This window comes from Rhineura floridana, chromosome 9, assembly GCF_030035675.1.
Source record: "Rhineura floridana isolate rRhiFlo1 chromosome 9, rRhiFlo1.hap2, whole genome shotgun sequence".
In the NCBI taxonomy this organism is placed as follows: domain Eukaryota; kingdom Metazoa; phylum Chordata; class Lepidosauria; order Squamata; family Rhineuridae; genus Rhineura; species Rhineura floridana.
In genome coordinates this window covers 63,949,961-63,964,102 of record NC_084488.1, presented here as the reverse complement: position 1 = coordinate 63,964,102, position 14,142 = coordinate 63,949,961, and the positions used below count along the sequence as shown (strand labels likewise).

At 44.5% G+C, this 14,142-nt stretch overlaps 1 protein-coding gene across 4 annotated transcripts in view; it reads right to left on the bottom strand.

Moving 5' to 3' along the window:
- The window catches only part of LRBA (LPS responsive beige-like anchor protein), a 654,576-nt gene that overhangs the window by 45,313 nt on the left and 595,121 nt on the right, over positions 1-14,142 (bottom strand). For all 4 annotated transcript variants that reach the window (XM_061584671.1, XM_061584674.1, XM_061584673.1 and 1 more), the window contains exon 51: positions 1,619-1,681. In XM_061584671.1, the coding sequence (XP_061440655.1) occupies positions 1,619-1,681 (63 nt within the window). The remainder of the gene's footprint in view (positions 1-1,618; positions 1,682-14,142) is intronic.

Sequence of the window (14,142 nt, the reverse complement as noted above, 5' to 3'; positions counted from 1 at the left end):
TTAATGGGAAACCACTTGAAAGGGCACCTGCAGATGTGCATTTGCACATATGCATTGAAAGACAGATGGCAAGGCATGTATACATCCAAACTCTGTAATGTTGCCAAGAGTTACATTCAATAATCATGATAATCTGTATTAACTACCCAGCTAAATAGACCAGGTTCACATTTATAATAAAGCAAACTATGACTTAGTGCAAACATGAGGGCTCCTGGAGAGGAGATCATGGTTGTTTTTGTCTGCCTCTAGCCCATATTTTGCTGTGCTGCTGGGAGCTAAGCCATAGTTTGCCTTAGCATGTTGTCCAAACCTGGGCTCATGGATTCTCTCGCTATAGACAAACCACGAGCTGTAACCAAGGCGGAAAAGTGGATGCAATCTCTTTTCCAGGAGCTTGCATACTTTTGTGTTTGTGCTAAGCCATGGTTTGGCTTAACACTAGGAGTGAACTGAGCTATAGTGTGTCTTGCAACAATTTTTATGTAGTTATTATACATCACCAGTTGTGACACATGTATCAATATTAATATATGCATATAATAAAAATCAATGATGTCAATGAAATTATACTCTGTCATACTAGTTATATTGAGATTCATATACACTGTGACTAACTGACTAACCTGAAACAATCAGACAAAATATTTTGTGGCAATGGCTCTGGTCTTTAAAAGTAAGTGTATGCTTCATCCACACTCAAGAACTAAAGAGCTTAGGTTAAACTAAAGAGGTTGCTTTGAGAAACTGAGTTGTAGATCAATTTTGAGATGATTATGAAAGTATTTTTGTGCTATTGTAAAGTTTAATAATGTAAGAAGAAGAAAAAATATATTTGCAATTTGCTAAGCAATGCCTTTCAGAAGGTTTACAAACAAACAAGCCCATATTTCTTCTTGGCAATAAGCATCGCTACCATAACAAGCCACTTGCAAATAAAATGGATTATAATGATTCATCTAAGTAAGAAACAATCTTCCTGCTTCCCTGATTGTGATCCTGAAGTCTGCCATACCCTAGAAAAACGAATGCTGATACCTGAACACTAAAAATGGCTGAGCAATATATTTCACCTTTGGAACTGCTCTGCAACTACACATTAATTCCGTCAGCCTGAACAGCAGGCCTGGGAAGAAAGGATTGATCTCCCTTAATGATGAAATTCTGGCACCTCAGCTTTATTTTTCACAACACAGTGCTGTTAAGAATCCCACTGTTATTATGAAAATTTCCTCAGCAAAAGAGCGCCATCACATTACTGGTGCACCAATTCATCATAACATGCCTCGCTCTTGCTCATCAACAAGTCTGAGTGATGAAAAGACCCAATATTATCCTGACAGTACTTCATGCGCATTCTCAATCACACATTATTACAGCATCCATATTAATTTTCACTGACACACGTCCTAGGCCTGTTCAAATTAGGCAAACCAATGAGGGGGAGTTGATGAAATACCAGCATAGCCACAGCTCATTGCATTCCAATTTGCATGCAAATGGTTTATCAGGAAAATTCCATTCCCAGCAACCAGCAAGTGAAAAACAACCGTAATCTACACTTCAGGGCCACCATACAGAGCTTAATGAATCGCAAAGAGAGAAGGAAGTGACAGACCTATGAGAGGATCGATTTCCACTGGCAGCTGGTATGGCTGGTCCTGTACGGCACTTTGATGAGCTAGAATGCACGAGAGAAGATTTAAAAACTGTGTTATTTTCAGGCATTTAAACCATGGAAAATCCTATAAATCAAACACTATACGCCATTGTTTCACTGTTCTTCTATTTATTGAACACCATTAACAAAAAATCCAGGTGCTTTCAAGGACTGCTTATTACATTTATTTTAGATTATTGCTATTCTCAATGTGTACCATCATCAGAGGCTCCAGCTCCGGACCATAAGCTATAGCAGATGCTTGACCAGCAGCCTCTCATGTTGCAACAAAACAAAATTAAGTGGTAAAGAGCACTGAAAACAAAATGTGACAACCATCTGCTGACTGTGGCAAATATTATTTCTTCCATTTAAAAAAAAATACTTTGAACAGTACAGCACAAAGAATTTTTTAAAAGGACTTTTTATTATTTTATGACAAAGAAATGGATTTTTAGATCACACATTATTAAATAGCTTGTCCATCATGTGAAAGCTGCATACATGAATAAGAACTTCAAGAAACATTTCTGAACTTCAGAGTATCATGCAAATGTAGGAACATTTTTTCATAACTGAAACGTTTGTGTTTTGCTGATGCTAAACACATTTTTTTTCTCAAGAGCTCCACTTCAAAATATCAATGAAAGCTCCCGGAAATGGAAACTAACATAATAAAAATCATATGTGCAATATCTCACATTTTCACATGTACTTTGCAAAGCATATGCTTATTATAAACCGGCATTGCTACAACAATTACACAGTTGTTATGGAATTCAGAAGACCTGGTTCAATAAATGATGACACAATATAAGTTTCTAGCCTATATGGAAGTAATGGGTAGTCAAGTGCCTAAGCTGACAAGTTACCAAAATGAACTAGGTGTACAATTTTAGTTGCACATGTAAAGAGTCATGTTAGTATGCTAATTGTCCTTGCATTTGTTATAATAGTAATTTTTATTTAGTACCACAATTATGGTAGGAATTTTTTAACAAGCACCGAACAAGATACAGTGCCTTGCAAAGTAATCAGACCCCTGACCAATGCTCTCATATTACTGAATTACAAATTGTAATTTCATTCTGTATGATATTTTATTTTGAAACATTGAAACTCAAAATCAATTATTGTAAAGTGACATTGGTTTTATGTTGGGAAATGTTTGTTAGAAACATACAAAACTGAAACACGTTGCTTGCATATTCAACCCCTGTGCTGTGGAAGCTCCTGATCTACACAGATGAAAGAAATTGCCCTATCATGGACACAATTACCTTACCATTGGCCTCCACCTGTGAACCATTAAAGTTGCTATCACATTTTCAGGATAAAAACCCCACTGTTGAAGGCTCATTGGTCAGGCTGTGGATCTGAATGAAGACCAAAGAGCATCTACAGAAGTGAGAGATAGAACCATTGGTTCCCTACCTTAAGGGTAGTTCTGTGTTGCTGGACAGAAACTCATCAGCTTGACTTATAGCTCCACCTTGTGGTTGTAGGCAGGAAAGACAAGTTGAGGAAAGTACATCACTCCCAGCATTCCTCAGTTTGCAGCCTCGCCAAGCTCAAATAGGTCAAAGGAATAAACAACCATGCAATAGTGGAGGGCAAAAACCTACTTCCCTTAATTTAGGATTACATGAGAACCCCAGATAAACAGGCAAACAGGGAAGGTAAGCCACAAGGGTGGGGCTGATGAGTTTCTGTCCAGCAACAGAGACCTACCTTTCAGGTAGGGAAGCAATCATTTTTTTCTCGTGTTGCTGGTGAAACTCATCAGCTTGGGATGTTCTAAAGCTTTCCATGTAGGAAGGGCCATATGTAAAACTCTGTTCATCAAGCAGATAGAACCTGCTGTAGAACCCTTTGACCGAAGGCCACCTCTGCTGAAGTGTACATGTCAATTTTATAGTGTTTGGTGAATGAGCTGGGCAATGCCCAAGTGGCCGCTCTCCAGATCTCCTCCAAAGGAGCATTGGCTGACAGTGCTGCAGAGGTGGCAGCAGCTCTCATAAAATGGGTGGTAATTCTAGTTGGGGCTGGCAATTTCTGTGACTCACCGGTGAGTGTTATACATGCCCTAATCCACCTTGAGAGTGTAGGAGAGGTGACCTGAAGGAGGCCAAGTGGAAGAAGATAAGGATAAGTGATAAATGCCTCTTTACGAGAGGGAGTGGTCCCGGGCTGTCTGAAAGAGGCAGTGGTGAGACCACTCCTGAAAAAGCCTTCCTTGGACCCAGACAATTTTAACAGCTACAGGCCAGTGGCGAATGTTCCATTCCTGGGCAAGGTCTTGGAACGGGTGGTTGCTGGCCAGCTCCAGGCGCTACTGGATGAAACTGATTATCTAGATCCATTTCAATCGGGTTTTAGGCCCGGTTTTGGCACTGAGACAGCCTTGGTCGCCCTGTACGATGACCTATGTCAGGAAAGAGACAGAGGGAGTGTAACTCTGTTGATTCTCCTTGATCTCTCAGCGGCTTTTGATACCATCAACCATGGTATCCTTCTGGAGAGGCTCGCGGAGTTGGGAGTTGGAAGTACTGCTTGGCAGTGGTTCCGCTCCTACTTGGCGGGTCGTCTCCAGAAGGTAGTGCTTGGGGAACATTGCTCGACACCGCGGGCTCTCCAATATGGGGTCCCGCAGGGGTCAGTTTTGTCCCCCCTGCTTTTTAATATCTACATGAAGCCGTTGGGAGAGGTCATCAGGAGTTTTGGAGTGCGTTGTCATCAGTATGCTGATGACACGCAGCTCTACTTCTCCTTTTCATCTTCTTCAGGTGAGGCTGTCGATTTGCTGAACCGTTGCCTGGCCTCAACAATGGACTGGATGAGAGTTAACAAACTGAAGCTCAATCCAGACAAGACTGAGATGCTGTTGGTGGACGGGTTCTCTGATCGGATGCTGGATATATACCCTGTCCTGGACGGGGTTACACTCCCCCTAAAGGACCGGGTTCGTAGTCTGGGAGTCTTTTTAGACTCTTCCCTCTCACTTGAGGCTCAAGTAGCCTCGGTGGTTAGGAATGCGTTTTACCAACTTCGGTTGGTAGCCCAGCTACGTCCCTATTTGAGTAAAGAGGACCTTACATCAGTGGTACATGCTCTGGTAACCTCACGTTTGGATTACTGTAATGCGCTTTACGTAGGGCTACCTTTGAAGACAGTTCGGAAGCTACAACTAGTGCAAAATGCGGCGGCCAGATTGCTGACAAGGACCAAGCGGTCCGAGCATATAACACCTGTTCTGGCCAGCTTGCACTGGTTGCCAATATGTTTCCGGGCTAGATTCAAAGTGTTGGTATTAACCTATAAAGCCTTATACGGTGCGGGACCACGATACCTTGCGGAATGCCTCTTCCGATATGAACCGGCCCGTGCACTACGTTCTGCTACGAAGGCCCTCCTCCGGGTTCCAACTCACAGGGAGGCCTGGAGGGTGATGACAAGATCTAGGGCCTTCTCAGTGGTGGCCCCCAAACTATGGAACAGTCTCCCTGAGGAAGTACGCCTGGCGCCGACTCTGCTGTCCTTCCGGCGCCAGGTCAAAACCTTCCTATTCTCTGAAGCATTTTAAGTTACACTGATTTAATTTTAAAAATGTTTATTGTATTGGATTGTTGATTGTATTTTAGTATTATTTTGTTATTCATTGTATTTTTATGCTATTTTATGTTCACCGCCCAGAGAGCTATTGCTAGTCGGGCGGTATATAAATTTAATAAATAAATAAATAAATAAATAAGGAGAGAGTCCATTTGTCTAAGGGCTTTTGTTCTAGCAATGTATACTTTGAGGGCCCTCCTAACATCAAGTGAATGCCACACTCTTTCAAGGGGATGGGACGGATTAGTGGAAAAAGTGGGAAGAATTAACTCATTCTCTATGGAATCTAGTAAGTACTTTAGGGAGGAAAGAGGGGTCCGTATGGAGGATCACTGTCTGAATGAAATATACAGAGGTGCTTAGCCACTGATAGAGCATTTAATTCTGAAATCTACAGGCAGATGTTATCGCTACAAGAAAAAGGACTTTCAGCAACAGAAGTTTAAGGGAAACCTTACTGTGAGGCTCAAAGGGTGGTTTCTGTAAGGCCCTGAGCACCTTCTGGAGATCCTAAGATAGGTATCGATGCACTGTAGCAGAGAATTTATGGGTCATCCCCCCCAAGGCATCTCTTCAATAGAAGGTGATGTGATATGGGAGATACTGTGGACAAGGAAGCTAGAGAGGATATAGTTGCAGCCTGCCTCTTCAGGGTGTTGGCCAGAGGCTCTTTGCAAGTCCAGCCTGGAGAAAGTCTAGAACAGTAGAAATTTTGGGTTGTATGTGGAAAAATCTTTGGAAGAGCACCAGGATGTGAAGGTCTTCCATGTAGATGACTAAATGTGGATTGTGGAAGAATGCCTGGATGCTAAGTTGGTGCTGATCACATCTGCATTGAGGCCAAGTGTTGTTAGACGTCTCTGTTCAAGAACCAGCCTGTCAGCTGGAGCCAACTGGGATCCAGATGATGTAGAGGGCCTTGTGATATCAGGTCTGAACATTGTGGCAGCCTTCACAGAGGTGACACTGTCATGTCCAGAATGTCCAATATCTAAGGGTGCCAAGGCCAGAATGGTGCCACAAGAATCACTATGGCCTTTTTTGCTCCTTGATCTTGTGAAGCACTCAAGAAAGAATTGGGATTGGAGGGAAAGCATATAGCAGCCCTGGAGGCCAAGGAGTCGATAGGGCATCCATTGCTTCCGCGTTGGGAGAGTGAAACCTGGAGAAGAACCTTTTGAGTTCATGATTCTCCTGAGAGGCAAAGAGGTCCACTATGGGTCGCCCTAGGTGAGATCTTATTTGATGAAATACTGTGTGGTTCAGCATCCATTCTCCTGGGTCTATCATTTTGCGACTCAACCAGTCAGCTTGGATGTTTGAGGAGCCGCTGATGTATTTGGCAGGTAGGGAAGATAGATGGTGTTCTGCCCAGTTCAGGAGGAGGCAAGTCTCCACCTGTAACTCTACCAACCTCATTACCCCTCCTTGTTGACGTGTGCTTTCACGGTATTGTTGTTGGTTCTGATAAGAACATGGGAGAGGTGGAGTTTATTTTATTTTATTTATTTATTAAATTTGTTAGTCGCCCATCTGGTGGGGATTATCCTGCCACTCTAGGCGACGTACAATAAAATACAAATACAATCCATAAAAACATAAGCAAAAGATTAAAACTACCCCTAGAACTGCAGACTAATGACCTAAGTCCCCTCCCCAGCCTGGGTAAAGAGCCAAGTCTTCAAGGCCCATCGCAAACACAGCAAGGAGGGTGCCTGGCGGAGGTCAGTTGACAAGGCATTCCATAGCAAAGGAGCCACTACAGAAAAGGCTCTTGACCTAGTCCTCTCCAGTCTAGCTGCTTTTGTTGGGGGAACAAGGAGTGAACCATTTGTAGACTATCTTCTTCGACAGCGCCCCTGATGAGAGTGGAGGCGTTCCTTCTTTGGCATCATCACAAGCTGCTGTCCTTTGCAAATAGAGCCCAATTCCAGTTTTCCCAGAACTACCGTGCCCATATCCTTATATTTATCAACAATTGGCAGCCTGATTGGTCCATCAACTGATCTGTTGAAGTTTGGCAAGTTATCCAGATATGGAATAAATGGTAGCCCAATATATCAAGGACAGAAGTCCGATTGCTCCTTGAGGTTTGCTCCAGTCAGTCCAGAGCAGGGCATGAAGTGAATATCTTTTCTGGGATTGAAGCCAACTTTCTTCAAAAAACGGCACCAATTTCTCTTTACATTCTTTATACCTTTCATTGCTCCAGTTCATAGTTGAGGTATGAAGAACTGCAGGGCAAGACATGCTGCCTTGAGCTCGAGAAAGTTGATATTCTTCCTTCTTTCAGTTGGAGACCAGTGACCTTGGATGAACTGGCCTTGACAATGGGCATCCCACCCTAGGAGACTGGCATCTGTGATGATGGAAACCCATTTCAGATCTCTGAAAGGATAGCCTTTCTGTAGATGTTGGAGGTTGGTACTAGGTCATTGCTCTCTGGAGGTCTTGGGAAATAGGAATCTGGACATGTCACTTAGCAGCAATGGCATCCTGAAAGGGTAGGAGAGCCCACTGTAACTTTTGAGAATAGTGCTTGTCCCATGGAATCACTTGTGAGGCTGATACCAGGAGGCCCAACACCCTTGCCAGAAACATGAGATCTGCATGTTTGGAGTGTAATAGGAGTCAGGACACCACTCTGATGCTTTGAATTCTGTCATGAGACAGCAAAATTGTGCCCTCGGTGGTGTCCAGATAGGCCCCCAGATGAGTCAGAGTTTGAGGTGGATATAAGTGACTATTTTGAAAATTCACTAGGAAGTCATGGTCTTGCAGACAATCTAGCGTAATTTGTAGATCTCAAAGAGCTCTGTCTGTCTGGAGAGCAAATTAGTAAATCGTCCAGGTAAGGGTAAACATGGATGCCCTGGAGGTGGCGATGTGCCACCAGGGCAACCGTGATCTTTGTAAATACCTTCAGGGCTGATGCCAACCCGAAGGGAAGGGCCCAAAACTGAAAGTGTTGGCCATTGTAGAAAAAACGGAAAAACTTCTGATGCGCTAGATAAATGGGTACATGAAGATAAGCCTCCCTCAGGCCTATTGATGTGAGGAAGTCTTGAGGATGTGTAGCCTTTCTGATGGAGGCCAATGTTTCCATCCTGAACCTCCTGTACATGACCCATTGGTTCAGGAATCTGAGGCCAAAGACAGCCCTCCAGGCATTTTGGTCCTTTTTTGGGACCACTAAGAATATTGAGTAGATGCTGAAGGAGGACTCCTCTGGAGGCACCAGCTCAATGGCCGCCATGGATAGCAAATGAATGATGTCCCTCTTCTCCTGAGAGTTGAAAACTGGAGCAGGAATAAATCAGGAGAGTGGCCAGGCACAGAAATCCAGTCTGTAGCCCTGAAGGATGGTGTTCAGAACCCATTTGTTGGTGGTTGAAGACTCCCAAGCTGGGAAAAAGTGCTGTAGTCTGCCCCCTAACTTCTGGGACTGTGGAGTCATTGTGATTGCTGATTCTGTCCACCCTTAGTGGAGGTGGAAGGCTTGGAATTTTGTTAAAAGCATGGAGAGAAGCAGGGGCTGTTCCAGTTGCCTCTGCATGGTTTGGTATCCTTATATCTTGATGGTGGACAGAAGCCATGAAAGGAATTATTCAACTGGTATGGAGAGTACTTCCAAGGAAAATGCCTATCATCTCTGTGCAAGGAGACCAAAATCTTTCCTCTATCCCATGATTCCACCAGAACATCTTTCAGTGCCTCTTCACTGAAGTGCTTTCTTCCTATATAAGAAGCAGTGGAAAGGTTAACTCTTGAGGTGGTGTATACGTTCCAATGCTTCAGCCATGAGGTCCTCCTGGTCACCACATCTGCTACAAGGAACCGAGCTGCAAACTGGGTGGCATCAAGAGTTTTATCTGCTACATAGGCAGCAGCACTATAAATTTTCAGCAGGGTCTTGCATAAGCAATCGGGATCCTGGTTGGGATTTTCAGTTAAATCATCAAGCCAAATTAAAGCTGCACAACTGAAGACAGACGCAGCACAGGATGTAAGCATGGTCAAATCTTTGGCTTCATGTGCTCCATATATGGAACAATCCAAGTATGTCTCATTAGGATCTTTGAGCTGAGCATCCCCATTCTTTGGAAGGACATTTTTGGCCACAAGAGCTGAAACAGGGTGGTCAATGGCTGGAGTTTTAAGTAAGTCTGTAAACTCGGAGTCCAAATTATAAAGCTTATTAGCTAAAGAAACAGCTTTTTTATATTGAAAGGGGGATATCCCATTTAGCTATAGTAATAGCCTTAAAGTAGTTAGGTACTGGAATATAGTTGCCCGAGGAGTAAGGTTCAGGTAGCACCACCTTTCCTTTAGACTGGGCTGGAGGAGGTCAGTAGGAGGAGAATTAAGTTCTAGAGTGGTCAGTACTCTGTGCAGCAGTGGAGCAAAATATGAGTCATGGAACACGCAATGGGGCATGTGTTCTTCCCCCATGAAGCCCTCACTACATTCCCTCCCTCTGACCTGGGATCTACAAAAAGGGGATCTGCATTCATAGAAAGGGTAACTTGGTAATTGAGGGAGGTAACCCTGGATGTATCCCTATCCAAACCAAAGGAATTAGGAGAATTAGAGGTAGAGGCATGATCTGTGGAAGTATGGGTTTGCCTATGGTTAGAGCAATTAGAGTGCGCCAGCAACTATCTAGGAGGCCCGGCATGCAATGAGGAAGGCACACCAAGGTCTGCAGAACCATGAGGCACATTGTGCTGTGGTTCACAAGCTGCAGAAGAGGGAGGGATGGCCCTTAATTCTGCAGACGATTCCCCCATTAAAGCTTATTTAATTTGCCTCAGTATGTTGGCACTAAGGAGGAAGTCTTGGCCAGCATCATCAGAGCCCTGGCTATGGGATGGAGACTGTCTGACTTCAGATAGGGCTGGACAAGTCTGTTGAACTAATGTGGGAGACTCCAGAAAGCCCAGAAGCTCTTCCTCTCCCAAGGTATGAGAAGATGGAGCCCACTGCTGCTAAACTTGATCCCCTATATCACTATGGCAGTGGGAAAGGCACCCCTCCCTTTCTTTGCTTTGCAGCTGTGAGGCATGAGAAAATACTTGCTATTCATGGCCTGAAGCAGATGGCTTTTTTGCCCCCAGGGCTTCATTTTGGTTGTGGGGGGGCTCCAAATGTCTGTGCTTCTGCTTGGCCTTGCGGGATGCAGGGAGTGTGGGAGCTGTAGATGCCTCTCATAAATGACCACTGGATGCCATTACAATGGTCCTGGCTGAGATAAAGGAGGCAACTGGAGTGCAACACACGGGCCTGACACGAAGGTGTGGTAGACACAGGCAGAAAGAATTTATTGTTTGTGAAGGGGAGATACAATTATTTTGTTCTCCCTCCACTACCATCAAAAAGGCTAAGATAGTAATAGTAAGCAGAGAAAGGAAAAGGATGGGAAAGACAGAGAACTTTCTTTAAAGGAAAAGCAGTCACTAGAACAGTATAGCGGGAGAAAGGCTTTAGGAAGAGACAATAATAATAATAAGAAGAAACCTGAGGGAAAATGGGAGCAAAGGCAGAATGCAACCACTTTGATGTGGCAGGAAAGCGAACTGAGGAATGCTGGAAGCGACCTACTTCCCTCAATTTGTCTTTCCTGCCTGCGACCACAAGGTGGAGCTATAACCCAAGCTGATGGGTTTGACCAGCAACAGGAGAAAATGTAATATAAATGCATAGATTAGGCAAAGGGTACAAAATAATATATAAGTGTTTGGATATCCCAGTGAGCACTGTTGGATTAATAATTTATTTATTTATTGTATTTATTTATTGTATTTATATACTGCCCCATAGCCAAAGCTCTCTGGGTGGTTTACAATAATAATCAGGAAGTGAAAGCTGCATCACACCATCCAAGCACTGCCAAGAAAAGGCTGTCCGTCAAAACTCAGTGCTCAAACAAGGAGACTTGTGAGAGAAGCCACAGAAAAGCCAACAATCCCTTTGAAGGAGCTACAGAGTTCAGTGGCTGGGAGTAGAGTAATGGCGCACCAGTCAACCGTATCAAGAGCTCTGCACAACACTGGCCTGTATGGGAAGGTGGCAAGAAAGAAGCCGTGACTCAAAAAGTACCATCTGAAAGCACACCTGGAGTTTGCCAGAAAGCATGAGAGTGCCCCAGCTGTGATGTGGGAAAAGGTTTTGTGGTCAGATGAGACCACGATGGAGCTTTTTGGCCAAAACTCAAAGCCCTAGGTGTGGCACTGCCCATGCCTCAAAATACACCATCCCTACAGTGAAGTATGGTGGGGGCAGTATCATGCTGTGGGGATGCTTCTCATCAGCAGGGACTGGGCGTCTTGTTAAAATGGAAGGAAGAATCGATGGAGCACAATACAGGGAAATACTGCAAGAGAACCTGCTTCAGTCCACTAAAAATCTGAAGCTTGGGAGGAAATTCACTTTTCAGCAGGAATATGATCCCAGGCACAAGGCCAAAGCAACACTGGAGTGGCTCAAGAACAAAATGGTGAATGTCCTACAGTGGCCCAGTCAAAGTTCTGATCTCAATCCAATTGAGACTCTGTGGCACTCTTTGAAAATTGTGGTCCACAAGTGATGTCCAACCAACCTGAACAACCTGGAGTGAATCTGCCAAGAAAAATGGGCCAAAACTTTACTCACATGGGGGAGGGGGTATTCTCATTTTTTGTCAATTCCCTTCAGATGCAGCACCCAGACCACATACTTTACAAACTCTCAGGAGTGGTTTTCTTTTTTAGAGGTACAGTGAGAAGGATGGAAAGTTCCATTCTCCTAATGGAACTCCACTTGTGGTTCTTAAGATCCAGCTCATTATAGAGAAACATGTAGGCTGCTGGAAAGTCTAGTGGTCTGATTTTCCACAAAGACAGCAAGGAAAGCCAAGGAAAGGGTTAAGGCGTTCAGAAAGCTCAAGGACAGATGTGCAGCTGGCAGAGAGCTTCTGTTGTCTATAAAGCCTTGAAACCGAAACCGCTTGGTGTGGGGGGTGTTAGTAGTGTTAGAAAAGTATTCTCATCTGTATTACCGTTAATGTCATTAAAAGACTCTTAAGACTAAAGGCTAGTGTGTGTTGGTCTCTTCTCTTGGGCAATCTCTCGGGTTGGACTGGACCTCTGGGTTCACGCAGTTCATTACACCGCTGCCAACAAGGGTTATGGGCCCAGTTTAGAGGCACAGACACCCAGCCTAGAGGCTCAACACAGCAGAGTGTTTGAAGCCTGTTGGACGATGGAATAGTGTTCCCGAGGCGTGAAGGAGACGTGGCTACGGGTATGGCGGTCTCACTATCAGCCGGGATGCCTTTGGAACGGCTCACCGAAAGAAACTATTCCAGTTGGCGCTTGAGAATGCAAGCTTTCCTAACCAAGGAAGATTTATGGCAAGTAATCGAGGACGACCCACCGGCAGCACCGCAACCAGCTCCATGGATTTGGATGGACGAGAGGGCGAGAGCGTTTATCATCCTGGCGGTGGATGATGCCCAGTTGCTGCATATTCAAGATAAACAGACAGCGAGACTTATATGGACTGCCTTGAACGTAATTCATGTGAGAAAGACAGCCAGCAGCAGGATACACTTAGCAAGAAAACTCTACCAGATGAAGCTGTCTGATGATGGGATGATGTCTGCTCACCTACTGGAAATCAAGAAGCTGTTTGCAGAACTGCAGGAGAGGAACGTGGTACACACGCAGTTGCAACAGGTCTATATCATTCTCTCTTCACTGAATCCTTCCTGGGACCCAGTCGTCAGCTCGTTAGAAGCAATGCCAGACATGGGCCTGATTGTAGAGTACGTATCCAGAAAGCTGCTCCAGGAATGGGAGAGACGACAAGAAGCAGGAGGAAGGGAGAGGAAGGAGCAGAGAGACAGCAGAAAGCCAAACCTCAAAGACACAGAAGCAAGGTCTTTCGGACTAAAGGCTTGCTACTTCTGTGGCTCACGTAATCATCTACAAAGAGACTGTGCAGCGAAGCGAAGGGAACAAGGGAGGAAGCCTCCGAAAGTACAAGTCGTAAAAGTGTCAGGTTCGAGACAAATGGACAGAGACTGTACTGAATGGGTTGTAGACTCCGGAGCTACCCACAGTATGATTAAGGACATAGAAATGTTCAAAACTACACTTCCCACGCAAGAGGATGTTGTGCTTGCAGATGGCACGCACAGACAGGTACTGGGGAGGGGAACTGTGAAGTTAAATGTCCTCAATACTGTAATGACTGACATATTATATGTACCAGGCTTAGAGAGCAATATCATGTCTGTTACAAAACTAAACGCAATGGGGTATGAAGTAATGTTTAGAAAAGGGACATGTGAGATTAAGAAAGGGAACAAACTCTGTTTACGAGGATATATCAAGAACGCGCTGTATCGTATCAAACTGGGTTTTGTTAGGTATGTTCAAGGGGCGGAGGGCAAGGTGACAACACAAAGGGATAATCGCAAAAGCCCAGAACGTGTAACAAAGACGTGCCTGGTGACAAAACCGTCTCTGGCATTCACCGCCGCTTTAACAGCAACTGATGTGACACAGGAGGATCCCTACAGTGTGAATGACATCAGGCAGTTGTCTGAGACTGAGCAGGCCAAATGGCAGGCAGCCATGCATGGAGCTAAATGCCATGGACAAAAATGGTACATGGACTTTGGAGAGTCTTCCCACGGGAAAGAAAGCTATTGGATGCAAGTGGGTATTTAAAAGGAAAAGGACTAGCACAGGGGATGTGCTAAGATACAGAGCGCGCTTAGTAGCCAAAGGGTTTACGCAGCAGTATGGTACCGACTATGACAATGTCTTTGCCCCAGTCGTTAAGCATGAATCCATAAGACTACTGCTTAAAATAGCTGCAGTGAA